Source organism: Lepidochelys olivacea, assembly GCF_965140295.1.
Source record: "Lepidochelys olivacea isolate rLepOli2 genome assembly, chromosome: 21".
In the NCBI taxonomy this organism is placed as follows: domain Eukaryota; kingdom Metazoa; phylum Chordata; order Testudines; family Cheloniidae; genus Lepidochelys; species Lepidochelys olivacea.
The window spans coordinates 718834-746265 of NC_140431.1; the positions used below are offsets into that span (position 1 = coordinate 718834).

A 27432-nucleotide genomic window follows, 5' to 3' on the forward strand; every position below is an offset into this window, starting at 1 on the left:
CAGGGGTGCCCATTTCCAGAAATCCTTATGGGTCTGGTATTAGCAAAGGCCCTAAAAAACAATTGGATCAACAAAAATCTAGCTGCTTCTGCTCTGCATGTTAGAATGCTGGTGCCTTTCTCTCTTTTGTTGCTTAGCCCACATACAGCAGTGGTAATGTTCAGGTTTCTTCTCCCTGTAGACTGGGCCCACCCGGGCCCCTGTGGGGCAGACGCAGCATTCTGTCCCCTCTGGGCATGCTAGAGTATAGAAAATGCTCGTTTTTTATAACCGTTCAGCTAAGGAAATGCCTTGGGGCAGGCCCCGCGTCTGTCGTGGTGTTACACACACAGCAAGTAGAGGTGAGTCCTAGAGTGCTTTAGAAAACATAACTGGGGTCTCAAATTGTCAGTGCATTCTGTACAATCCTAGGAAACTAGGCCAAGCTACGTTGAGGAGCTCTGGCTGGGCTCAGAAAGGATTGGGGTACCTGTAGTTGCACAGAGTTCTGGATCCTTTGCAGAAGGCTTCCTGGAGGCAAATCCTACAGGATGCTGCTGCTAGTTCCTTTATGGGTGGTTTGTCTTGTTCATAGCCTCAGACTTCCCTGTATCCTAGGCCCTGCTGCCTGTGCAGCCTGCTTGATAAGCCAAATATACAGCAACTAGTCTGCTGCCAGAGCACAAATGCTGCTTGTTTCCTTCCTTCTCCAGGGTGCTCTGTATGATGTCTCCAACTGGCTCTTGTCATAATTATTCAGTCCTGTTAGACCTGTAGAGTGCCCAGTATCCAGAGAGTTGTGTTAACAGCATTGTGACCATAACTCTTTAGCAAGGGTTCTGCAAAGCCTTTCCTGAATGTGGTTACATCTGCTGAAGGTCTTCTGTGTGCTTTGCTGTGTCACTGCCACCTCCCTCCTCTTGTGTGCATGTGGCCTGTATTAATGTTTGCTTTCTCTTTGGATTCCAGCTTGTGTTAAAAATACAGGAGATCTTTGAGTCTAAACGTGGGAAGAAGAGGGTGAAGTTACTCACTTATACAGGGAAAGAAGCTCCTCCAGCAAAAGGTATGGAGACTGCCAGCACCGTTCTCTTCATTACATAGCACACATCTGACATGACAACGGACATGTCTAATTTACAACACACCACAGTCCTGTCAGCATAATGGGGGCTTCATACTGCAGCTAGTGCTCAGCGAATGAGCGAACTTTACCACAGCGGTTTGATTTTCAGAGGTACTGAGCTTCTGCATCTTGCACTGACTCTGGTGAGAGTTGCTGGGTGTTCAGCACCTCAGCAAATCAAGCCCTGTACATCTCTTTAATCCAAGTTCGATAGTGTTACATATAGAAGATCCCTTTCTGTGTCTGAGTCTTCAGTGCTGGGGTAGCTCCATGCTGAGGTGTTAAAGCTATTTGTTGTGAGGAGGGCACGTGTTGCTCTCTCATGGTGCTTTCAGGTGCCCCTTTGGGGAGGGACACTTGGGGTCTAAAGCCTCTTTGGTTTCCTAACAACTTTAAATAAAGAATACAAACTATATCCAAACCTGAAGTGTTGCTAACTCACCTAGAGGGCTTAAATACCTACTCAGAATCTCCATGCCTGTCTATATCTCCCTGGAAGTGGTGGACCTGACTTCATCTCTGATGTTCTTTGGGATTTATATTACTATCGAAGGACTGCTTTTGCTGAGATTTCTGTAATGAACAAAGTGGCTAATGAGCAGCCCTACGTGGTGTAGACTTAAGGGAGGTCTTGGATGTGACCCCTTCGGCAGCCATGGGTGTCACCCACCTTACCACTGCAACTATGATTTTATGGAAGCCTTGTTTCTTATTTCAGGTGAAACCAGTGGGAATGAAAGTGAGACGGAGAATCTGCCGAAAAGTGAGTGAGTGAGTCACCGGGGCTGGTCCTGTTGCCATGTCATAATTAATGCTGGCAGGGCTATATGGGATTAGCCACTCCTGTGGTTTTTGTGCCTCCTGTAGCTAATGGAGGAAGCTGCCACTCTTGTGTCAAACCAGCCTCTTGTGACAGTGAGATGAAAGGATCTGGAGGGGGACAGAGTCTGCATGTCGAGCCCCATATGTCAGGTTTCCCAGCCTCTTGGGCTGTGCCACTCACCAGCCAGTCACTCCCTCCTCTAAGTAAAACGCGTGTCTTGGAGTAACTCACCCCCGTGGATTGTCTCTGGTGCTCAGAACTGAGTACCGTACCCCTTCCCTCTTTTCACGTTTGCCATGCTGTGAAATGCCTTGTTTGGAAGGGAGTCAGCGAGGAGTAGATAGTGTGGTTCCTTGGCTTGATGTAAACACTGGAGGGACAACCAGAACTACAGGCTCAGATCTAGGTGTTCAGTGCTGACTAATCTGCTCTAGTTGGCACAGAAGGGATCTGAGCTTCCACTTAGCAGGGTTGGGAAATGAAATGGTAAAAACTTTGCCTGCAGCCCTGAACTTACTACAGATGAATCTGTCTAGCATGCCTGTAAATGTGATAGCTACATGCTGGAAGTACCCAGTGAAAAGGAACCAGTTGGATTACTTTAAATGTTTCCTTCCTGTAGATGAGGTACAAAAGCCCATAATTTGGGGCTGATGGCAAAACTCCATCCCTCTGTGTTGGGGGGTGGTGTGGAGGTAGTAGGCTGTCTTAAAATAGAGCAAATGAGTCACTGAGTGAGTCTGGCTGGATAGTACAAACCCACAGAGCATGTCTCACAGACCCTTTGCAGCCCCCTGGCTACGTCAGTGTTTCCCATGTGTTGCGTAGGGAGAGTCTGTGATGCTGCGTGGGACAGGCTGGATGGGGTGGAGATGGACTCTACCTCTGTTTTGAATTCCCTTGCTGCTGAAGTTGTCGCTCTTATGATGTAATTGCCTGGAGTGTGGCAACATTATGGAGATTGCACCTGCGCGCGAGCGCACACACACACACACGCACGCGCGCGCGCCCCATTGACAGAACGAGGCCCCTTCTCACTGTCTTCAGCAGCAGCAGCCCTGTTAGCACTCAGACAGTTCCTCGGGGCTGCTGGAGGTTAGGGGGGAGCCTCTGGGCTGTGACAAAGAATCAGCCTATAGAGGCATTGAAAGTATTGGGCTGCTAATAAAATCTACCAGGCAAAGCAGCTAGGGACATTACTGTCTCTCTGTGGGTGCTTGGTGCTTGTGGGAGCTGAGCTGGAGTATCCTGCTCTAGGAAGGAGTCACTAGGCTCAATGTCTCCGATGATCACGGTTACAGCCCCAGCCTCCTGTCACTGAATTGGTCCTTATCTCTCAGGTCACCATAAGCGCCTGCTGCAAGTACAGTCGACTTCCAAGAGGAACCCACACTATCAGACCCTAGAGCGGGATCTGATTGAATTCCAAGAGCAGCAGCTCTTTGAGCTCTTTGTGGTGGTGTCCCTGCAGAAGAAGCCATCAGAGACGACGTACACCCCGCAAGTCATACAGCAGTTCCCCAGCAAGGTGGGTGCCACGCAGATGCCTCGATCTGTACCAGTCCCATCAGCTTCACTTTATCTGTTGAATTATTTTTCCCTCCCAGCATTTCCCTCCTCCCTGGCTCTGTGCAGATGAGCAGAGCCAGGATGTCCAGTAGCTAGGGTTCTAACCGGCTGGGTTCAACTTCTGGCTCTGCCACAGACTCTCTGAGTAAGTCACTCATCCTCTGTCTCATTTCACTGGTGACAGCATTTACCTACCTCACAGGGGTGTTAGGAGGAAAACACAGTAAAGACTCTGCGATGCTTGGGGCACTATATTAACTAGACTGTAGATAGATACACTTCTCCTGGAAAGGGTGAATTTCTTCATTATTTATATGACCAGAAGGGACCACTGTGATAATCTGGTCTGACCTCCTGTGTAACACAGACCCCAGGCCTTCCCTGAATTAACTCCTGTTTGAACTATAGCACATCTCTTAGAAAAACATCCAATTTTATTTTAAAAATTCCAGAGATGGAGAATCCACCACCACAACCCTTGGTAAATTGTTCCAATGGTTAATTACTCTCATTGTTAAAATTTTGCACCTAATTTCAAATCTGAATTTGTCTTCAAATTGAGGCCATTGGATCTTGTTATGCCATTGTCTGTTAGCCCTCTATTATTGAATTTGTTACCCGGGTAGATACTTGCAGACTGAACAAGTCTCATAACCTCTCATTAAGCTAAGCAGATTGAGCTCCTTGACGCTTTCATTATAAGGTATACTTTCCAATCTTTTAATCATTTTGTGGCTCTTCTCCGAACCTTCTCCAATTGATCAACATCCTTCTTGAGCTGTGGGCACCAGAATGGGACACACTATTCCAGCAGCGGTCACACCAGTGCCAAATACAGAGGTAAAATAACCTCTCTAGATTTCTGTGCAAGATTTTCCTGGTTTTTTACGTCCAAGAATCACATTAGCCCTTTTGGCCATGGTGTCGCACTGAGAGCTCATGTTCAGCTGATTATCCACCATAATCCCCAAGTCCTTTTCATAATGTGCAGCCAGCCTGTGTTGCTTCCCAAGAGAGAGGCCCCAGCCTGTAAGCCTGGCCTGCCTTCTTTGTTTCCAGAGGTATGACTTGACATTTGACCATATTAAAATGCATATTGCTTCAAGATTTTCATGGAGAAAACATCCTTTCCTGTGACATTTTTCTTGCTATGCACAAAGAGGGAGTGGCACGACCCAGTCCTTGATTCTTACTGAGCCTACAGTACTTGAACCTTGTACTCTGGAGCCACTCAGAAGGTGAGGAGTTTTTTCTCTTCTCTCTCTGGTCTCCTCAAGGGTGCTGGTAGAAACTGATTTAAATGCTGGTCCGAAGAGACAGTTTTACTCCAGTTAACCTTGTTGCTTTAAATCCTGTATGTGCTTGCAGCCATTCCTTCCCCCTTCTGAGTGTGGCGATAAAGCTGGGAGAACAGCAGGGTCCAGCATGTAGTTAGACCGTGTGTCACTTGGAGCTGTAATTAAACCTGTTCTGGCTTTTACTTGAGAAGGGGTAAAGCTGCTCTACCCTAAAGTACCCAGGCAACAGCTAACTTGGGCCTGTCTGCTGCACTATAAACAGTAATTTACCAAGTTTCAGAGTAACAGCCGTGTTAGTCTGTATTCGCAAAAAGAAAAGGAGTACTTGTGGCACCTTAGAGACTAACCAATTTATTTGAGCATGAGCTTTCGTGAGCTACAGCTCACTTCATCGGATGCATACCGTGGAAACACACGGTATTCATCCGATGAAGTGAGCTGTAGCTCACGAAAGCTCATGCTCAAATAAATTGGTTAGTCTCTAAGGTGCCACAAGTACTCCTTTTCTTTTTAGTAATTTACCAAGTTCCTTTTGTAACATGGATGCAGCTGGGTTTGTTTTTGGTAGGCTGTATTCTGCCTCACGGTACATGGGGCTTGAGACGCATTCCCACAGTGTGCTCTGATACTGATCCAGTGTTCTGGATGTGTCAGAAACCCATGAAGAACCTAGTGTTAGTGGGACAATAATCCGTAGGATCTGGTATTGTGGGTGGGATTGGCAGGGAGTGAAAGCACATGGTAATGTTCTTCTCTTCCAGTTTTAGTGCTGAGAGAGAATCAAACCCAGGAGGGGTTTGGGTTTCCTCTGAAGTAATTCGAACTGAAAATGTTGCTGCTGAGCCCTTTTATGAAATGAGAACTGCTCTCCCCTCTCAGCCCATGCTGGCTGGGCTGGAATAGATTATTTATGTTTTTACTTCTCGTGGAAGGTGCTCAGATACCAGTGACAGGGACCTTCTGAAAGCCTGGGCAGACAATAACATCTGAAGACTCTGTTCAGTGTAGGACTGTGGAGCAAACTACATATACATCTCCTGTTTATCACTCTTCTTGCTCCTTGCAGTTCTGGTCACACCAGGGCTAGTGTGGGGAATCTCTGAGGCTGCCCTTTGCTATGCATTTGGGTCTGAACATGCAGAATTAAAGCCTTGCTGTGCTTGATGAGTTTGTTTATGGCTCTGTAGTTGGCAGTTGGTCTCAGTTTTGTTCAGTTTGCTTTATGTGGCTTTCCTTGATATTTGGGGGAAAAAAAGAATGAAACCCCATGGAATCTAGTCACTGTTTCCAATGCGGCATGAGTCAACACATCCCTCCTTGTCTGTGTATCAACAGCAGCCAAGATGAGGTCAGTCTAGCTTTGGCTATCCAGCTGCATTTCCTCTCCTCTCCTGTGGGTCTCAGCAGCGCACCACAAGATACTGTGGATTTTCAGAGTTTCCAGAAAAGAAGTCTCCTGGGTTCTTGCAAAAAGAAAAAAGTTATTGTTGGGAATTAGCATGCCCTTTCTGTAGGAGGTGCAGTCATTTCACCATTATGGGAGGGCAAGTGGGGCTGCAAGGGAATCTGCTGTATCCAGAGCAATAAGTGTTTGACATGCAGTTGAGAGGATTGTGATTAAACATACTCGGTGACTCACAAAACACAGAAAGGAACACTGCCAGCCCCTGAGAGCAGTCTCAATTCAACAGGGTGAAACTGAGCGGAGGTGATATACTCCCAATATTGAAAGGCAGTGAAAATTTGGTTTGACTGAGTTCTTCTTCCCTGTGACCATCAGAGACTGGGGAGGTGGGGACAGAGCATCTTCCTTCCCTACTGCATCTCTTCAGTGGATCAGTTCCAGTCTGCACCACATGGCTGTTGGCCTGGTTTTATGATGATACTGACAAAACTAAAGATTTTCTCAATGTCTGTTTACTCTTTGCCTGATTTAGAATATTTTGTTGAATGCAACCAGATTTACACAGGAGGATCTTTCATGCTGGGATTCATGAGGAAATATCATACCAGTAATTAGGGAGCACTGATTATACCTTGGGTGCTGTGATTACAGATTAGTCTTGACTCTAAAAATAGCATTGCTCCCAAGTAATCTGCCTGTCCCCCTCTTCCGATGTCTAGGGCCAGAAAAACTCCTGTGCAACGGGCATCCTTTGGAGACCATCCATGTTACCTTTCTAACCTGTCTCATCTTGTAACACTTGAAGTGATGTTGAGGTTCCCATTGGACTGTGTAGTGATTGAAAGTGTGACTCCCAAATATGACTTGCGTTCCTTGGAAAAGACCATATGATCTTTTTCTCTGCTGTTTCCCATAAGTGGTTGAATCCCTTACTCCAAATGCAGCTGAGTCAGTGGTCCCACAGGGAAGCGCTAAATGACCCCCACTCTGTCCTTCCTGAGCAGTTCTGAAGGTGGAAGTGCTCCTGTTCTCTCTGAAGGACTTTGACTCGGGCTGAGTGGAGGTAACTGCAGTACCTGATGTCAAAGAATTTGTGCCCTTCTTATCTCTTAATGATGCACGAAACCTTTCTCCCTTCCCTCCCTTTGTAACAGACCATAGGAGGGATATACTCTCCTTACTGTGCAAGCTGGGATCCCCGCCTATTAGACATACAAGCGTAACCTTGAGAAGATATTTCTGTTCTATTAGTATCATGGCATCTCCTCTCAAGAGGACTGAGTGGGACAGTCTCACCCTGCAGTGATCACCGGGGGAGCTCTCCCAGCTTTATTCTATTATAAGCTGGGAAATGCCACTAAACTATATCCTCAGCTAAATCTAGTAGGCACAGGATGTAGCAAAAAAGTCTGTTGTTCGGTTGGAAACATGGGACCAGGAATTAGCTTTTCTCTTTGTGGAGCTGAGCATCAAAACGGTCTAATGATAAATAAGTACGTACCAGACCCGTAAGAGACCTGGGCTGAATCTGTTGTCAAGGCTGCACTGGGGCTCTGTGCTTTGAGTTGCATGGAGCAATATGAGAGGAAGCTGGGAATTTGGTGTAGCCAGAGTATATTCTCCTGCAGTCCCTACATCAGGCTTTTGGGGTTGATGCACACAAGCCCCTGCTGCAGGGTGGAGACTATACCTATTACAGTGAATGCTGCCACCATTGTTCTGAGATCCTGGGAGAGTTGCCCTGTATAACAGGCATGTGTTACCTTTCCCAGCCCGAGCATCCTTTCAGGCAGTCAAAGGATACCGAGGAGAGGCTAAAGGTCATCCCCAGGTTCTGCTTTCCAGATCCCAAAGCCTGGCTTCCAACATCAGAGCTCAAAAGGTAAAAGCTTGTGTTGTGATTAGATACTGGTTTCTGAGTTCCCAATGAAGTAATCGAGAAAGACGTGATGCCGGTGCTGGGTGCATAGGAATCTACCAGCCCCTCGGCAAAGCCTAGGTGGCTGTAGCTTAATCAAGATGAAACTGAAGAGATAAGCCAAGGGAAGGGGAACTCACTGGAGGTTTTGATCCCAAAATCGAGAGAGTTAGGGGAGGATAAGGTGCAGGGGTGGTCCCCGCCACCCCATGCAGGGCCATCTCTCCACTCATCCCCATTCCTGCTATTCCCAGCAGAGCCTCTACCTTATGTAGAGTCTGCAGCACTGTCCTGAGGTTAGTTCCTGCCTGCAGTGGCTGCTGCTTTTGGTGCTTGGCAGAGTGGAGGAGCTTGGAGACAGCATCCTGATGAGGAATCTTCTGCAGCTTACAGGCATCCTGGCCCCCTATGTGTGGGAGGGAAGGAGTCCGAAGCCAGGGAGCAGCTTCTAGGTCTCCCACATTGAGATCAAAGGGCTGCAGATGGGGTGTGGGGTGTTGCACTTACTCCACATTACTTCAGCCCCCGATTGACCTGCTCCCCTGCGAGTCCCCCTCCTCCACAGTCAGTGAATTGCATGGTGAGTCTGACTCTTTCTGTTCTTGGGTTCCTCAGTGAAACCTTTTCCTTCGTGCTGACAGGCGAGGATGGCAGCCGCTGGTTCGGTTACTGCAAGAAGCTCTTGGTAAGCAGCTGTTTGTGAGACATGCTGCCATAGAGAGGGTCCACACTGATGGGGGTGGAGGGTTTTGCAGTCCAGCTAGGACCTGGATCAGCAGCAGCTTGTTGGCTAGGTATGAGCCGCATTGCTCTTAATGTGGGTTCTGGGGTTACCAGCCCTCTCAGACAGAGTAGAGCAGCAGTGCAGAGGGAAGGTGCGTGGTGTTGTCCGTACCCCATGGCACACAATGCCTAGAATGAATGGGGGTGGTGTGTGCAAGAGCCAGTTTTTGGGACTCATTACTCCCCTTGAGTTTCTAACTGAGTGCAGAGGGATTTGTAGTGGAAAGCACTCAGTGTGGAATTCAGTCACATGGGCTGAATACGTTGGGAGGCTTCAATATCCTTCAAGGCTGGCATGAGCATTTGTTGCCTTGCTTCCCTTGCTCTGCTCCAGGTGTAACTCTCTGCGTTCCCCTTGCCTTGTAGCCAGAAGGGAAAGGGAAGCGGCTCCCAGAGGTGTACTGCATGGTGAGCCGCCTGGGCTGCTTCAACCTCTTCTCCAAGGTGAGTGAGAAGCCTACCCCACGTGCTACAACCTGCCGCATCAGTCCGGCCTGTGCCTCTCAGCATGCTTTTCTGACTGTTGGAGAGCTCCAGGAAACAGCTGAGTTGCTGCAGTGCAGCCTCTAATAGCATTGCCGCATCTGACAATAGTAACCTTGACCCTGGGCAGGTTGGTTCCCTGCTGCATGTTACCCAAGTGCTTTGTCTAGCCCAGTTTAAATGACTCCAGCACTTGGGAGACCATTCCACAGCCAAATCCACTTCACACTTGGGAGAGGGTTCCTGATGTGAAGCCTTTGTGTCTCCTCTCTTCATGTCATCTCTTCATTCCTACTTACATGCCCATGGGGTGTGCAAATACCAGTTAGCCTCCATGTCAGTGATTCTATTCTGATTGGTTTCACAGCTCTGTAACTAAATATCTGTGACCACTATATGCCTGTCTGGGAGGAATCCGATATTCTGAGGAGATTCTGAAGGGGTGTAAAAGGGATGTCTCAAAACTGAAGTCAGTGGGAGTCAGTGAAGTCAGTATTTGACACTGCTGGAAATCAGCCCATTAAATTCCAACAGCAGTTTTATTCCTGAAGTGGGCATGTCCCACCTATGATGGGAATTCTCAGCAATGTAATGAGATTTATTGACCATGCTGGGGCCCCCAGAGCCAGTTCCTTGCTTCTGTTAATGGTATCACCAGCTGATTTTTTTAACGTTGCCCACTCTCTGCTTGCGTTTTGATGTCCCTATGTGACGCATCTGTGCAGGAGCCCTCCCCAAGGTGAAAGTCAAGGTCTAAATCTGGATTAGAGCCCTGATTATTGGAGCTGCAGTTTGTGGTCACACATCTAGAGATATTTCACCCCTAGTTCTGTCTTGTGCTGCAATGACAATACAACAACCGGAGACTTTTCTTGCAGATTCTGGATGAGGTTGAGAAGAGGCGAGAGATGTCCCCAGCCTTGGTGCACCCGTTCATGCGCAGTGTCATGGAGGCCCCTTTCCCTGCCCCCGGACGCACAATCACTGTGAAGAGCTTCCTGCCAGGAGCAGGAAATGAGGTAACTGTGAAATCAGGACTTGGCTGCGGATGTGGGTTGCTGTCTATATAAGGTGACTGTGTGTGGCTGGTATAGTGGTGCTTGACCAGTTTGCTGTTGTGCAGTGCTGGCTGTAGATTTCTCAGAGTGAGGATTGTTTCCTAAAGTCTCCACACAAGTCACTGGAGACAACTTTGCTGCCAAGAATGTAAACTACAATAGAAATGAATCTTGAGACTTATAGAGAAGGGGTGAGTTCAGAACCTTGCGCCACTCTCCAAGAGTGAGACAGCGCATATGATACTCGTGAGCCTTTGCATCCCACTTTTTGTAGAGCATCCATTGTTTCGTTTTCAGACACATTTCCAAATCCCCAGGTCTGTCTCTGCATTGCAGTCTCACTGTGCATCTCTGACTCCTTGCATCTCTGCTCTGCTTTCAGGTCATTGAACTCTGCCGTCCGTTGGATTCCCGGCTGGAACATGTGGATTTCGAGCGCTTGTTTAAGTGCCTTAGTGTCTGCCATCTGATCCGGGTGTGTGCCTCTCTCCTGCTGGAAAGGAGGGTGATCTTTGTTGCGGACAATCTGAGGTGAGAAATGAGTCAAACACATCTTGCTTTAAGAAGTTTCATGTTTCCTTCTGCTTCTGTGCCTTTTTTCCTGAACAAATTAATGTTTTATTTCTTTCAAACAGTTGCCTTTTAAGAGCTGCTTGGGGCCCTGTGTGTGCTAAGAGCTTAATAGTGCACAAGTTGCCCAAGGCTCTAGGCATCTGGATGTAGGATCTTCAGGCTGCCCTGGGCCCCATGCATATGGACAGTCAGTCAAGACTGTTTTCATTCTGCACATGAAAATTTAACCTGAGTTTTAACTGCAGATCTGTTAAAAGCTGGATCAGAAGTTGAGTCTAAATGGTGCACTTCAAAAGGAGACAAGGGAGCATTTAGTATGTGACCTAGCAAGATAGACTTTATCTGACAGCTGTGTATGCTGCTTCTGTTCCCCAGCTCCCTTTGAAGAGCAGGATGTGAATAAGTGACTATATAAATGGAGACCTTGGGCTCCTTCTCAGTCCTGGTGTGTGTGAATTACATTTTCCCTGAGTACTGGGCACTTGTCACTTAACTCTGTAGCTGGGATCTCACTATTTAATGTGCTGACAATTTATTGTGTTTTTTCTCTCCCTCTAGCACCTTGTCTAAATGTGGCCATGCTGTGGTAGCAACACTTTACCCTTTCACCTGGCAACACACCTACATTCCTGTTCTACCAGCATCCATGATAGATATTGTCTGCTCGCCAACCCCATTCCTTATTGGCATTCTTTCTTGCTCCTTGCCGCAGCTCCAGGACCTGCCCATAGAAGAGGTGAGACTTGGGGATGTTACAGAGGAAATGCAAGGGGTAGTTCAGATGCTGCTGGCCTGCCAACCATGTGGGAGGAATTCTGTGGCTTGTTTTATTTTGCGAACATACTAAATTCTCCCTTAATATGGTGCACACAGAATCTGTAGGTGACTTGCCAGCCACTAATTGATGTTCTGCAGGCTTTTATTTTCTAAGGGCTTGTCTACACTTACATTTTATAGCACTCAAACTTGCTGGCTCAGGGGTGTGAAAAATCACCCCCCTGAGTGCAGCAAGTCTGAGCACTTTAAAGCGCTAGTGTAGACAGGCTCCAAGCGCTGGGAGCTAATCCCATCGTGGAGGTGGATTACCAGGAGTGCTGGGAGAGCTCTCTCCCAGTGCTCATGCGTGACCATGCTCACACTTCAAAGCGCTGCTGCGGGAGCGGTCCCGCGACAGCACTTTGAAGTTTCCAGTGTAGCCATGCCCTAAATTCCATAATTTTCACTGTTTTGAAAGACTGGATACATTTGTGTAAAATGTGTGGCTTGCGTGGTGCTGTGACTGGTGCTTTTCTCTCTATAGCTGCATAGTTGAGCTAGGCATAATAATGGTTAATGTCTGCTCCTCTTTCCCCAGGTACTGATTGTTGATCTTTGTGCTGACAACTTTCTGCAACAGGTGAGTAAAATAACCTTTCCAATGACCGATGGCTGCCCAGCATGTAGGGCAAAGGGTCACTCCATAGGGCATCACAGGATAAATATGTGCAAGAAACCCAACCAAGTACCAGGCCAAACAGACCTAGATCTGCAGGGCTCCAAGGACAGGACAAAGTGGTGCCTTTCTTCTGATCCTCTGTTAGAGGGAGATGGTACTGGCCTGCAAGTTCCAGAGTTTGCATGGGATACATAACCCTCAAGAATCAAGGTACTACTTACTTGGCTTAAGCTTAAGGCTGGCCCAGATATCTGTAAGTGCTTCCTCTATGTGGAGGAAGAAAACTAGGCTTCTGTGTTGCTTTGACCTCACTCTGGTCTTCTGTTCAAGGTAAGGCAGCTGAGATTCTGATGTGGAATAAGATGGTTGGAAACAGAGGTATGAGTCCACCCAATTTAGGCTTAATCAGTTTTTCCCTTTATACATTTTCAAACAGAATACTGTCAGTTCTAATTTTTGATCACATGTATGTATAAAAAACAGATAGTCAACAGAAAAGACGGAACAGGCAGGAGTCCAGCTACTGAGTTCCAGGGTACCAGGAAGCTCTTCTACACTTCATGATGGTCATCTCAATTTCTGGACTGGTGTTCTCCAGTTTGAGCCTTCGTTCACTTGGTTTCTTATATCTTTACACATTACATTTTCATTAGCTTTCCTTCAATCAACACTATTTAACTTTATATATAGCCAGTTACACATTTACCCAAACTTTCATAATTTGTTTTGTTTTCCATTCTGTTATAAATCATTAACAGTACATCAACATTAAACTAACAAAATGTAACCCTTTATTTTCTATCATTCAGCAATTTTCTTCATAGTTTAATTTTACAATTAAGTATATATGAATCCTAAATTATTCATTAACATAACCTTTATTTTTTACTTGAGTAGGAAAGTTATGGGGAACAATATGATCTTAATATCAACATATCCTTATCTTTTCCAAACATGAGTTTTTAGGGGACCTTTTTCTCATAGTTTAGCATTACACTTTAAAGTCATTAAAAAGCCTTGTCAGTAATTTTGCCAATTGCATTTTGAGGGGCTTTATTCCATTTAGGGCCTAGATGTGTAATTGTTTCCCAACAGCACAATTTTCCTGCCTGTGTTTTGGCCTCCCTTCTATTCTGGGCATTTGTTCTCCACAAGGTTTCTATTCTTATTGTCTAATCAGTTTGTTTCCAAGATTTGGGTTTTTTTTGAAAAAACACCACTGTTCACTTGGGATTTTATGCTAGTCTCAAATATTCTCTCTTGTTTGAAAAATGCTTTGAGATCCTCAAATGAGAGTTGCTGTATATACATTTTAGAGTATTGTTTAGTGTGTGTGTAACAATTCCCTAAGTAGAAATAAAGCCTTATGTTTGGGGCTAGTGGTCATAGTGAATTCTCTGAGCTGTTTTGTTAATTTTAGAATGCTGGATGATTTAATATTCTACTTAATTATAGTTCTTTTTCAAATAATATCACTTCACTAGTACTTCACACTTTAGTGCCATACTAATTTAGCTAAGCATTTTGACACCCTGGGAGGCAACTCTGTATTATCCCCAACAGAAGGGGAAACTGAGGCAGATAGGTTTAAATGACTTTCCTGATCTCCGTCATACTTGGTTCACAGGACAATATTGGACATTTTTTCTTTGGCTTAGTCTTATAAAGTCCTACAGAGACTATAAATGTCCTTGCTGAAACAGTTCCATTTCCGTTGTGGTACTGATATGATCTTATTGCCTTTTTTCCCAATTGAGAATTCTCTTTGACTCACTGTTCTACTTTGCATTGCAGCCAGCACATGGAGTCTGATAGACACAGGTATTAAAGGATTAGTGCCTCACCAAGACTGACGTTGTAATTTGCTCTTTCTCCACAATAAATTTTGTTTGGTGTTTTATCATGGACATGTTCAGAGTTTGGTCTGCATACTGGGTGTGTCAGACGTGAAAGTCTTGTTTTGTATAGAGTATTTGTAATATGGGAATTTGAATTTAGCTGCTTTAAGTATCTGGTTTAAATGTTTATATTTGCTTGTCATGTTTTCATTTTTGTGGCCACAAGGGGCACATTCTATGCTGTCAGTGCATGTGGACACCATTCCATAGAGTAACTCAGATATGATCACTTAAACTAGCATATCACCAGAATCTCTTTCTCTGTTCGACATGGGCAAGTCTGTGTATTGATGATGTGAGATGTAATTCATGTGCCATAAGAGCCATCTCTCTTTGTTTAGGTATCAGACGAGGATGAGATCCTACCTCATAAACTCCAGGCCGCGCTTGGACAGATTTTGGAGGAACGAAATGAAATTTTGTCTCAGGAGCAGATTTACACACAAGGTGATTGTACCAAAGTGTTTGCACTATATGGAAGCCTGAGAGATTGCTCTGGCCTAGATGAGAGAACATGCAAATTAGAGATAAATGTTGGAAAGTGGCTGGGGCCACATGCTAACAAGTTATTTCCATGTGATCTCACTGAGAGAAGCTTTTCCATTTGGGTGTATTATAAAAAGGCAGAATGAGAAATGCAGTGCCCTAGATTTGCCTGATCCATGTGAGACAGCGCTTGTTCTCTTGGTGGTAGTTTTGGGTTTGTGTAACCCTTTTTACTCAAGGCACGTCAATAGGTCCTCTTCATTAAACACAAATGAGAGAGTTGCTGTACTTCAGAGTGTAGTCTGACACATTATGTGCAGAATCAGAGTTTTATACAGTAGCTTTTAAACTCGCTTATCTCAAAAGTGCTTTACAAAGCAGTGAATCATTCCAGGCAAGTTCATCAGCAGGTCTGTACTAAGTAATCACTCAAATTAAGTTCTGATACCAATTTGTGTGTCTGGTGCAATTCCTATATGTTACCACCCATTATAATGGTGGTGACCCTTCTAGCCCTATTGAGCCAGAAGGATGGCTGTTACTCTGGTGGGCTTTTAGGAAGAGTGAAGGAGATATTCTCCCAGGAGACTACTGCAGTGTGAAATAATGACTTTTGTGTCCTTCTGGTAGGTGATGTAACTCTGAACTCCCTGGTCTCTGAGGCCTTTGTACAGTTCTTTGTGGAGATTGTGGGACATTACTCCTTGCACATGAACGTCACAGAGAAAGGAGAGCGGGTGTTCCAGCGAGACCCATTCCGAAAGTCCCACACCTCCCGCAATGTGCGCCATTTCCTGGACCTGTTCATGGAAACACAGATGTTTGCAGGATTCATACAGGATCGGGAACTCCGTAAGAGTGGGGTCAAAGGTGAGACCTGCAATTCCCGCTGCTTCCTCTTAATGTTCTGGTGCACAAGTCACTTTTGTATAAAATGAGAAATGTATATATCAGTGTGACCCTGAAAGGATACTCCTGTATGATTTAAAATCCTTAGAAGCTGGTTCAGAAGAGACTGAGGGATCCTAATCATAGTAAGTATCCAAGCTCTGTGCTTGCCATCTGCCCTCTTGGCACTTTGGCCGTGTAATGCAGGAGCTACTGGGCTCTGAAAGGTGCTGATAGCTTTTAACCCTTCTCATTTTCAAACAGAAATTATCTCTACTAAGCCAACATATTTCTCAAATGGAAAGCAGAATCTCCTTTTTGGGCCTAAGTACATTACTTTAGCAGGAGTTTGTTCCTGCAAGATGGGGCTCTAATAGATTATGCTTTTTGTTATCAATGGTGTAGCTTGTTCCATTTCTTTGCACATTGCAGCTCAAGTGGCTAAATGATATTTTTCTTCCCTAGGCCTGTTTGAGGTCCGTGCCTTGGAGTATTTGGAGACCATTCCAGAGACTGAACCAAGCGGGATGAACAAAATTCTTCGCAGTCTGGGTAAATGTTTGGTTTTGTTGTTGGCCAGGTCAGTTGTTGAGCCTGCATATAAAGGTGTCCACTGAGCAGGTAGAATGTGGCCAAAAGGGGAGCACATTTTCTACCTTGCATAGTCTTTTACTTTTCTCAGGTGCTGCAAATTCCCCAGAATACTCAAAATGAGCTGCAACTCATTTCTTTACAAATCTATCCCCTGCCAGTGACACTTGGTACTTCTCAACAGGGATGTTGAGAAATCTTGGGCTAAAATAAATGGTGGTAGCCCCATCCCTGAAGACATGTAAAACAGGGCCAGATGAAGCATTAGGGAACAATCCTGCATTGGCTGAGAATGAACTAAAGAGCCTTAAGTCATTTCCATCTCAAACTATGATTCTGTTAGCCAAGATGGTTTCATGCTTTTGAAACTTAAGACATTGTGTTTAATTTACTTCTGATTCTGGAGCCTCTTCAGATTCTAATTTGTCTTTGCTTTTCTCTGTAGGAAGTAAAATGAAATTTCTTCAAAGGAAGTGAAAACACAAGTGCTGAAACACTGATGAAGAGGGATGTATTCATCACTTGGACACAAAGAGGAGTTTTGTATACAAATGCTGCCACCTTGTCCAAATGGTGTATCAGATGTACGGATTGGGCTGCAGCTCAGTCCATGGAAAGCTCAAATACTGGGAGAAAATGGAAACAAAAAACTGAGTACAATCCTTCAACTTCATGTGCCTGGTTTCACTGGAGTGTTGTAGAGGCAAACTGGAAATGGACGCAGGTGGAGAACTTGATGCTGGAGACGCTAATCACCTCATCCCCAGAGATGGGGAATTTTAAAGGGGAGCTTTTTTCTTTGTGAAGCTTCAGACTCCATACTTTTGCTGCTTGGCCTGATGAGCCATTCTTTAGGAAAAGTTTTCTGTTTGGTTAAAACCAATACAGCATTTAAGGACTAAGCTAATGTAATCATGAGACAGGGCTGTTGGTCATGCTGTGTGAATACTAGCACACAGAGAGGGTTCACGGGGCTGCCTTAGGAGCTGGAAGAATTGCTCTGGCTGCTGTTCGGTTCCCTTTTGCTGTCTCTCCTTCGAGTGCGCTACCATATGCATGGTGTATGGTTTTGATAGCACCTACATATTCTTTGTTGGTTGATCTGAACTCAGAAATAGCTTCATTCAATGTAATTTGGACATCCCAGCTGTTTATCACAAAGCTTTACGTTTTTGAAAACCAAGTGGAAATGTCAGCTTATTTTTTGTTGATTTGACCTATACTCTGATTTCACACTGCCCAGTGCTCCTCACCCTTCACACAGACACATGGAATATGCTTGTCCTTTACCTTATTGCATACACTTAACTGCTATAAGTTTGATCTGGGTGACTTCCACAAAACAGAACTGCATTTTTTGGGGATAAAATGGCATCATCTTTGCATAGGGAGCCACAGTAATTCTTTAAATGTTGGCATTAAAATCAACTGTTTAATATTGAATCAGTGCAAATGACAGGAAAAGTCACTCAAGGATGCAGATGCTGAGCCAGATATTTTTAAAGGATTTTAAAAACAGATCCTTTTTTCCTCTAAACTTTCTCTCTAGCTGCTTTGTGCCTTTACTGTGGAATTAAAAAGTTGGACAAATGTGATTTCTTCCTTTCCTCACCCTGTCTTAGTTCTCTGCTGTTGAGAAATGTGGGTTCCTCAGCATCTGTTGTGGGGGAAGAATATAGATACAGTGGGTGATGGCAATTCAGTCCCATGATGGTTTGAACATAGTTTACAATAGTTGCCTGGGTTTGTATTTAATATATTTATGCCAGTTATTTATTCAAAGTAATTAATGATATTTCCCTATTGTATTTAGCCACTTAATCAAACCATTCTCTAGGCCTCTGTGGGCCACTGGCTGCAGTTAGAGGATCGTTTCTGATGGAGTTTTATCCCATAAACAGATGTTTACATGTAACTGAAACAGACTCTGACTGAATGCTGAGTGTGTGTAATATACAGTGACTCCCAATAGTGAAGTGATAAGTCTTCTCTGGTACTCTAACTTAAGGGCTAAGAGAAAGTACTAGCCCTAGGTGGAGGACTTGGCCCATGGAATTCATGCACTAGTTTGACCCAGCAGAGATCAATTCCTGTTACAGGATTATAAACAGAATGAGCTTGTGTTCCTCACTAGAAGCTTGTCTACATCTGAAAACAGCTGCCTGATAAGCTGTCTGTACCCTAGATACTTTTTCTCCTCAACAAGCAGCCAAGACTTGAGGTAAGTTAGGGGTGTGTGTGGCTGAATAGTAGAATTCCCTATAAAGCCTGGTAGCTAGAGTTAAGAGCTGAAGGGGAGGCTTTAGCATCTCTAATGCTGGGATGCTGTTTGTTTTGACAAGAAACTTTAGATTTGTGTTAACTCACTTTTTCCAGTTCTGTTTTAATCTTTCTTTTAAATCTTTTGCTTAGGTCAGAACTAGTTATCTGACAAGCTCATTCTTCATTAAATCTAAGCTCAAGTGTTCAGTTCCTAAATGTGAAAGTACATAAAACATATTAAAACAATGGCCTTTTGTGGTTAATTAGTTTCTCTGTAGCCCTCAGCAACTTATTACTGTGGCTGTGTGGGTAAGGGCTAGCCCAGGGTAAGTTCAGCCTGCAGGAGCTACAGCAGGGAGGCTGGTTCTAAATGGAGTCTGCAGCCACCTACAGCTTGTCAGTCGCCCTTCCTCAGCCTCAGGCAGCACCCCGGGGGTGGGTAAACTGACCGGGGGTGACTGCAGGCAGGGACCTATCTCCGTTTAGGAACTTTGTCAACATGGCTCCCTTCTGTGGCTGTAGCCTTTCCGCACAACTGCCTAGAGCGGCTACAGCCCTCAGGGGCTGCCTACGCTGCTCCCTCGTCCCTGGCGTAACCCTGCCAGCCAAGCTGTGGCCGTGAGGTGACAAACCAGGGTCAGGTCCTGCCCGGCTACCGCCAGAGCGTTTGTGCATCTCCCCTCCCCCCCAGCGCTGGGGCGACGGGCACGGGGCCAGTCTTGCTGTCCGCAGCCCCGCCCTGAGGGAGGGCCCGCAACGGCCCCTGCATGGGAGGGCTGGGGCAGCAGCGCCTCAACTCCCGGCCTCTGAGGAGACATCGCGTGCGAATGTCACGCCCGCGCGGAAAGTGGCGGGATGAGGCGCTCCAGGTTGCGCGTGCGCGTTGGGCAGCTTCGGAGCGCGTCTCTCTGCGCCTGCGCGCCGAGGGCAAGGGGCTGGCGCAGGCGCCCTGAGGGCAGTGGTGTGGGGGCCACCGCGCAGGCGCAGCGGAGCGGAGCGCGCGGTCATTGCTGCTATGTCGGGGCCGGGGCCGGGGCCGGTGGCCGGGGAGGTAGCGGTAGATGCGCTACCCTACTTCGACCAGGGCTATGAGGCGCCGGGCGTACGGGAGGCGGTGAGTGCTGGGCCCCGCCCCCTGGGGTGCACGGCCGGTGTCGTGGGGCACAGGGGAGGGACCTGGAGAAGTGTAGACTAGGTGGGGGGAATGTGGGACGGGGGGGTACCGGGGGGAATGTGGGACGGGGGGGGGTACCGGGAGGAGGGGTGGGGGGAATGTGGGACGGGGGGGGTACCGGGGGGAGGGGTGGGGTGTACGGGGTGGGGGGAATGTGGGACGGGGGGGTACCGAGGGGAGGGGTCGGGGGGGTACCGGGAGGAGGGGAGGGGAGGGGAGGGGTGGGGTGGGGTGGGGGGAATGTGGGACGGGGGGGGGTACCGGGGGGAGGGGAGGGGTGGGGGGGAATGTGGGACGGGGGGGAGGTGTGTGCGTACCTGGCAGTCCTGGCCGGGCGGGGTACCGTGGGGAGGGGAGGGGTGGGGGAATGTGGGACGGGGGGGGTACCGGGGGGAGGGGTGGGGTGGGGGGAATGTGGGACGGGGGGGGTACCGGGAGGAGGGGAGGGGAGGGGTGGGGGGAATGTGGGACGGGGGGGGGTACCGGGGGGAGGGGTGGGGTGTACGGGGTGGGGGGAATGTGGGACGGGGGGGTACCGAGGGGAGGGGTCGGGGGAATGTGGGTCGGGGGGGGTACCGGGAGGAGAGGAGGGGAGGGGTGGGGTGGGGGGAATGTGGGACGGGGGGGTACCGGGGGGAGGGGTGGGGGGAATGTGGGACGGGGGGGGTACCGGGAGGAGGGGAGGGGTGGGGGGGAATGTGGGACGGGGGGGAGGTGTGTGTGTACCTGGCAGTCCTGGCCGGGCGGGGTACCGTGGGGAGGGGAGGGGTGGGGGGAATGTGGGACGGGGGGGTACCGGGGGGAGGGGTGGGGTGTACGGGGTGGGGGGAATGTGGGACGGGGGGGAGTACCGAGGGGAGGGGTCGGGGGAATGTGGGTCGGGGGGGGTACCGGGAGGAGGGGAGGGGAGGGGTCGGGGGAATGTGGGTCGGGGGGGGTACCGGGAGGAGGGGTCGGGGGAATGTGGGTCGGGGGGGGTACCGGGAGGAGGGGAGGGGTGGGGGGAATGTGGGACCGGGGGGAGGTGTGTGCGTACCTGGCAGTCCTGGCCGGGCGGGGTACCGTGGGGAGGGGAGGGGTGAGGGGAATGTGGGACGGGGGGGTACCGGGGGGAGGGGTGGGGTGTACGGGGTGGGGGGAATGTGGGTCGGGGGGGGTACCGAGGGGAGGGGAGGGGTCGGGGGAATGTGGGTCGGGGGGGGTACCGAGGGGAGGGGAGGGGTGGGGGGAATGTGGGACGGGGGGGAGTACCGAGGGGAGGGGTCGGGGGAATGTGGGTCGGGGGGGGTACCGGGAGGAGGGGAGGGGTGGGGGGAATGTGGGACGGGGGGGAGGTGTGTGCGTACCTGGCAGTCCTGGCCGGGCGGGATCCAGCAGCTGTGATGCAGGGGTGGGACCATTCGGGGTGTGGAGACACAGAGCCATAACTAACAGGGGACAGCCGCCCAATGCGCAAAGCTGTGGGGATAGAGAAATGACGGGGTCCCAAAGCTTGCTCACTCCTGGTGGAGGAAAACCTACAGCGCATTCTGATCTGCAAGGAAAAATCCTGGATGTTTCTTTACATGTCAGAAATACACACGGATGGAGATCAGAGGACCACAAAAGGGGTCATGTCCAGGACAACCTGGACGTAACCCTACGGTGCGCTGACCCTGCTCCGCTCTGCTCTCTCTAGGCTGCGGCCCTGGTAGAGGAGGAGACGCGACGCTACCGGCCCACTAAGAATTACCTCAGCTACCTGCCCACGCCTGACTACAGTGCCTTTGAGGTGAGCCAGGGCTGGACACACAGGGAGGTGCTGTGGGCAGCCAGAGCCAGGCCTTGAAGTTTCCTGGTTACAGGGTCCTGCCAGGAGGCTGCTGCAGCCCAGGCCAGCTGTGCCCTCACTGTGGGGCTGAGGTGCAAAGAAAACTGCTGCCATCAGTCACTGCGTGGCAGGGCTCCGGCCTCTCCTGCCCTCAGGGGTGGGAGCACTCTGGGACTGTCCTTCCCCCTACTTGGCTGTGGGTAACTGTCTGCTCTGCACCAACAGACGGAAATTATGCGGAATGAGTTTGAGCGCCTGGCAGCTCGGCAGCCGATAGAGCTCCTCAGCATGAAACGGTGAGTGAGAGTCCGCACAAGCGACGTCTGTGAGCCACGTGGGCAAGGCCTGGTCTGGATGGGACCATTTCAGACCCTGGCAGGCCTGCTCTCGCTGACAGATGCTGTGTAGTGCACGATTCTTAGGCCAGGTCTACAGTACAGACCCATATTGGTAAAACTAAGCGACATAGTTATACCTACCTACCCTCTGTGTTGACAGCGCTATGTCGATGGGGGAGTTTCTCCTCTTGACACAGCTACTGCCTCTCGGGGAGATGGATTAACTAGGGGAAAAACTCTCCTATTGGCGTAGGAGCGTCTTCACTTAAGTGCTACAGCGGCGCCGCTGTATTGGTGCAGCTGTGCCAAAGCAACATTTTAAGTGTAGACCTGTCCTTATTTGTGCAGCTGCTTTTAATAATGCTTTGTTTTGTTGAAAATGTTGCAGCTTTAATTAGGGCTACTTTTCTTTAAAACATATAGTCTCGTTTTCTAACAGGAGGAACAGAGAAGCCAAAATCACATCTTTTTTTAGATGATGCAGCCATGGAGCCTCAGACTTCTTGGCAAGTTCAAATAGCTTCAACCTCTCTCTATTGAAAACTCAGGATTGCCAGAGTGGAGAGACATCCAGCTGAGACGCACGATAGGCTGACCACCCTTAAGTTTCAGCAGATAACCTTTCCTGTTGTATAGGTCAGCCCAGCTCTGTTAAATGTATGGACAATTTGAAATGGGAAGCTGCTACTTCTAGCAGTAATAGGCTGTATTTCATTCATTACATTTATTTTGACAAATAGCTACACATTGCATTGTTTCTTACTAAATAAAAATGGACTACAAGACTCCTTCCTCTATTTTCTCTATCTTGATGGCTGGTTCTGAGCATGACTCTTTGGACTCTATCTCTGGTAAACAGTAGGTAACGAAGATCCAAAGGCAACTAGGCATGTGCTAACTTTTCTAGGCCTTAGAATCCCCTTCCCATCTTCATCTAATATGATCATGATGTGAAGTTCTTGCTTTATAGAAAGCCTGTTTCAAATGTAGTAATACTATAGGGCAGCAGTTCTCAAACTTTAGCAACCTGAGTACCCTCATTTTGATTTAAAATTTTTTGCGGACCCTTGAACACCCTGCTGAGCCTGAGATCCCACCCCAACTCTACCCCTTCACCCACCTCTTCCAGCCCCACTCCTCCTCCCTCCCTCCCAGCGCCACCTGCACCCGAGGAACAGCTGTTCCATGGCAACTTCAGGGCTGTCCTTAGGGAAAATGGCACCCTGGGTGAACTTGCATTTTGGTGCCCTTGGCCCCCATGGGCATGGCGTGCACCCCTGCTCTAGAGAAGTCACATGGCTCGGCTTTTTGTCCAGTTGCCCCCCTCCAGCTTGGGTCCCCCGCATCCAGACACTGCTGCTCCGCCTGCTGTCTCCGCCAGCCCAGCTGGCTCTCTGCAGGTCGCGTAGGAATCAGGCAAACCCTGCGCATGGTGCCCCCTTTGGCAGGCCACCCTGGGGTACTGCCCACCTGGTGTCGTGCAGGAGGCGCTGGGAGTCAGATGACATGGCCAGCCATGGGAGTTTAATTGCTATGATTTTAAGAGCTGCCTGGGTCTGTTCAGTGAGAAATGTTGCTGTAGAAAATTACAAAATCTCATTTCAGCAAAGACGACTGACAAGAAGTAGAGAGAGATTAGGTATTTAGTGATATGCCTGCAGTTCTCAGCTAGAGACATTTGAAATCATAGTAATTGAGCAAATAAAAGTTGTTCTGCATACGGAGTGTATTGATGACTAGTTCTGAGCTGATGGCTTTCTCTACATTAGATTTGACACTTGGTCAGAGTTTGTGCTTCTGAGCAAAACTGGTTCTAGAAGGTCTAAATGATACCACCTTAATTGTAGTTGAGAGACATTTTTCTGGTTGGCTTTATTTCAGGTATGAGCTGCCTGCTCCCTCCTCTGGTCAGAAGAATGATATCACAGCATGGCAAGAATGTGTTAATAACTCAATGGCTCAGCTGGAGCATCAGGCTGTTCGGATTGAGAATCTGGAGTTAATGTCTCAGCATGGCTGCAATGCTTGGAAAGTGTATAACGAGTAAGTAGTCCCTTCTTTTCTTCTGAAAATACTGGACAAAAGTGGTGTCAATTTTCAGTTTTTCAGGTGTTTTCCATATAACTTCTTCAGAATAATTACCGAATTCTATTGAAATGTCTCTCACAACTTCAGAACCTATCCTGGAACCATGGTAGAGTTCATATGATCAGTCTGTATGCTGATGATGGTGGAAGGGAACTCTCTCTACCCTTCCTATTGAGACCACAGAAGTGGTTGCATAGCCTGCTGCAGTAGCCCTGCTATTGCCACAACCCTCTCTCTTGTGCCATGCACCTAACAGTCATATCCTATATTCCAGGCTCTCTCACTGTTCCAAATACAATGGGGCCCAGGGAGCCCAACAGAAGACAGCTGCAACATGTGCTGGTTTTGTGTCCATCTTTTCAGGGTCCCCAGATCTTCCTCCTCCCTTTCTGCAGAAGAAGTTTAGTTTTATTAGAGGGCAGATTGGAAGAGGGGGATGGGGTTTTAGACCTTACAGTGAAATCTGTCTTGAGTGACTATTAAGGGAACCAGCCAGAATCTGCTTTCCTCAGTGGTTCTCAAGCTAATTTGTGGAGCCCTTCCTGGGTGGTTTGCAGAATGGAGTATGTTAAAACCTAGACAGAGACAGGATTGAGGCATTCACAGAGATGTCTGAGAGAAGCTCTGAGTTCTACAGAATGAAAGAGGTTGGAGAATTCCTGGTAGATGTTTGTGCCCTTAACTGAAGTGTAAGGTGGGAAACTGAAGCATGAGTCCATCCAAATTTATGCTTAGTCAGGCTTTGTCTTTGATTCTATCTGAAAATGTACAAATATTGTCACTTATAGTTTCTGATATTTATGTGGCAAATAACAAACAGATAAAATGGAACAGGTAGGGTCCCAAGTTACTGAGTCCAGGATACCAGGACGCTCTTCTCCACTTCATGATGGTCATCTCAGTCTCTGGACAGATACTCTCCAACTTCAGTCCTCGTTCACTTTGTATTTTTTTTATACTTTCCACATCACATATGCATTAGCTTTCTTCCAATCAACATTAAGCACCATGTCTTACATAACACGTACAATACGCATGCACAAACTTCAGTGTATGTCACTTATGTTGTCCACATTATCTTTGTGTCACCTTACTCCTGCTTTTCCCAGTACTGGGACTTTCTGGCATGACGTTTTGTGTATTTTATTGCACTGATTACCTTTCTCTTGTCTGTGTCCTCCAACCCAATAAATTCTGTGAACAAAATAAAATGTCCTGTCAGCTGTAAACAATCATTTAAGCAAGTCTTCCTAAGAGAGAAATTGGCAAAATTCATGTCAAGAAAAGACTAGGCCAGAGCCTTAGCATAAGTATTACACTGGTCTATCCAACTCATTCTCTATACATGATCATAAACTATTAACATTAACAAAATGTAAACTTTTTTTAACATTCAGCAATTTTTCATCTCTGGATATCATAGTTCAATATGTGTGTGTCCTAAATTATTCATTAACCTTTATTTTTCTTATTTGAGTAGGAAAATTGTGGGGAATAATGTGTGCCAATTTGAGTATATTTTTATCTTTTCAAATACAGGTTTCCAAGGGACTTTTTGCTCAAAGTTTAGCATCACACTGATAAATCAATAAAAAGTCTTGTCAGTAATTTTGCCTGTTGTATTTTGAGGTGCATTTTTCAGTTTAGGGCCTATGTGTTTAATTGTTTCCCAGCAGGTCAACCCAAATCATACAGAGTTACTGTAAAATTGTTGTATAAGATACAGTGTGCCTCTTCAAGGTGAGGTGCAAATATCAGACATCTTGGCCTGGGTGGGGAGTATGACCATCATGTTGCCCTTATGTCATTTGGGAGAAATAAATGACATACCAGTCTTTGTTTTTCCTTGCTTCCCTCTGATTGTATAGCTCTGAGTGAGCTGATAAATTTAATGTGTTCTCCTGTTTTTACACTTTTCATCTTTGCTTATTAGACACCTGGTTCATATGATCGAACAAGCGCAGAAAGAACTACAGAAATTGAGGTAAGTGCAGCCCTTTCTCATCCTTGTGTTCAAACTTGGAAGGAACTCTAATGGGAATTCCCCAATAACCGATATAGAAAGGCCTCCACTCATCCCTAGGCTGCTGCCAGGGTTGTAGAGAAGAGGGTCTGGTCATGTTTCTTTTGGTTTTGTGCTGAAGCAGCAGGTGGTGAATTTTATGTCCGCAGTCCGCTTTCTCTTTAGACGTGGTACTTAGGTTTAGTTTATATGCATGCCTGTGACTGAGCTTCATGCTTCTGGTGCTGTGCATTTGGGTATCCAGGATCCTTTCCAGTAGCTGGGTTGCATTTCAAGCACAATAGCAAATGTTAAACTTCCAGGGGAGCAGAAAAAGTGAATGCAATTGTGTGGTTAAACAAGTAACATTTTCTCCCAGGAAAAACATTCAAGATCTCAACTGGCAGCGAAAGAACATGCAGCTCACAGCTGGGTCTAAGTTACGAGAGATGGAGTCAACGTAAGTGTCTAAAATCTCCTTCTCTTAATCTAATTCTTCCCCAAATACACATTCTGCATGGGTTTTTTTCTCCCTCTGAGAGGATAGCCTCCGACAGGCTTTTGGTGACCCAGTTAGATGTCTTCACAGGATTGGCATCACCTTGTGCATCTTTTATCAGGGAACGCTAGCTGCAAGTAATAGTTGTTTAACTGGTCAGTGTGGCTGCTTGAAGCAGTGACTGAATAGGGAGGGCAGAGGACACATTAGCAATTTGAAATCACCTACAGAACTTACTTTATTTCTAAAACTCTTAGTTTTCTAACTGTCAGGAATCTGAATGTGTCAGGTTTTGCACATTGTGGTTTAACATCAAGTAACGAGAATGAACGTTCCATCACTTACTCTGTTTAAGTTGGTCATATGTAGTGGCTGAAGTTTATCAGATATTGAGGAACTACTTTCTTGTTTGTATCTAATGGACTGATCCAAAGGCGCAGCTACCTTGCTTTAATTATAGAAATAGTTATTGCTCTGAACAGTCTTAATTAGTATTTAAATTTTGGGTTTTTATATGTTCTGTTCCAGGTGGGTGTCTCTGGTCAGTAAAAACTATGAGATTGAGCGAACGATTGTGCAACTAGAAAACGAAATCTTACAAATTAAACAGCAGCATGGGGAGGCCAACAAGGAGAACATCGAGCAAGAGTTCTGAGGTCTGACCCCTGCCATTCACTGCAGCACATTTGCAACTTTTTTGTGTGGAGAGGCCACGTGTCCTTAGGCTCTCTAATATCTGCATGTGTAATGAGATGGAAAACCATCATCAGTGTTCAGTTTCTTGTTTTAAAGACTAGGAGGAGGTAGAGCAGATTCAGGAAAAAAAAATCCTGCTCCATAGACTGAATGCACAAGGATTTCATGTGTGAATCTTTGGTTCTTGGACAGAACCATATTTAATTGTTTTTGTATTTCTTATACCTGAAATAAACATCTTTCTAACTTT

The 27432-nt window shown here is 47.0% G+C and overlaps 2 protein-coding genes across 6 annotated transcripts in view; both read left to right on the forward strand.

Moving 5' to 3' along the window:
• DENND2C (DENN domain containing 2C) overlaps positions 1–18781 on the forward strand; it is a 46000-nt gene extending 27219 nt beyond the window's left edge. For all 5 annotated transcript variants that reach the window (XM_084610978.1, XM_084610974.1, XM_084610975.1 and 2 more), the window contains exons 7-20: positions 949–1045; positions 1824–1868; positions 3269–3456; positions 7973–8082; positions 8734–8803; positions 9268–9345; positions 10263–10403; positions 10825–10973; positions 11574–11751; positions 12370–12411; positions 14690–14795; positions 15465–15704; positions 16188–16274; positions 16759–18781. In XM_084610978.1, coding sequence (XP_084467104.1) covers positions 949–1045; positions 1824–1868; positions 3269–3456; positions 7973–8082; positions 8734–8803; positions 9268–9345; positions 10263–10403; positions 10825–10973; positions 11574–11751; positions 12370–12411; positions 14690–14795; positions 15465–15704; positions 16188–16274; positions 16759–16790 — 1563 coding nt within the window. In that variant the 3' untranslated portion in view covers positions 16791–18781. The remainder of the gene's footprint in view (positions 1–948; positions 1046–1823; positions 1869–3268; positions 3457–7972; positions 8083–8733; positions 8804–9267; positions 9346–10262; positions 10404–10824; positions 10974–11573; positions 11752–12369; positions 12412–14689; positions 14796–15464; positions 15705–16187; positions 16275–16758) is intronic.
• Positions 18782–19530: 749 nt separating this feature from the next.
• Positions 19531–27432, forward strand: BCAS2 (BCAS2 pre-mRNA processing factor). Its single transcript, XM_084610864.1, has 7 exons — positions 19531–19689; positions 21428–21520; positions 21785–21855; positions 23779–23940; positions 25919–25969; positions 26367–26447; positions 27015–27432. Exons 1-7 carry the CDS (start codon positions 19591–19593, stop codon positions 27139–27141), a joined length of 684 nt encoding a protein of 227 aa, XP_084466990.1. The 5' UTR covers positions 19531–19590; the 3' UTR covers positions 27142–27432.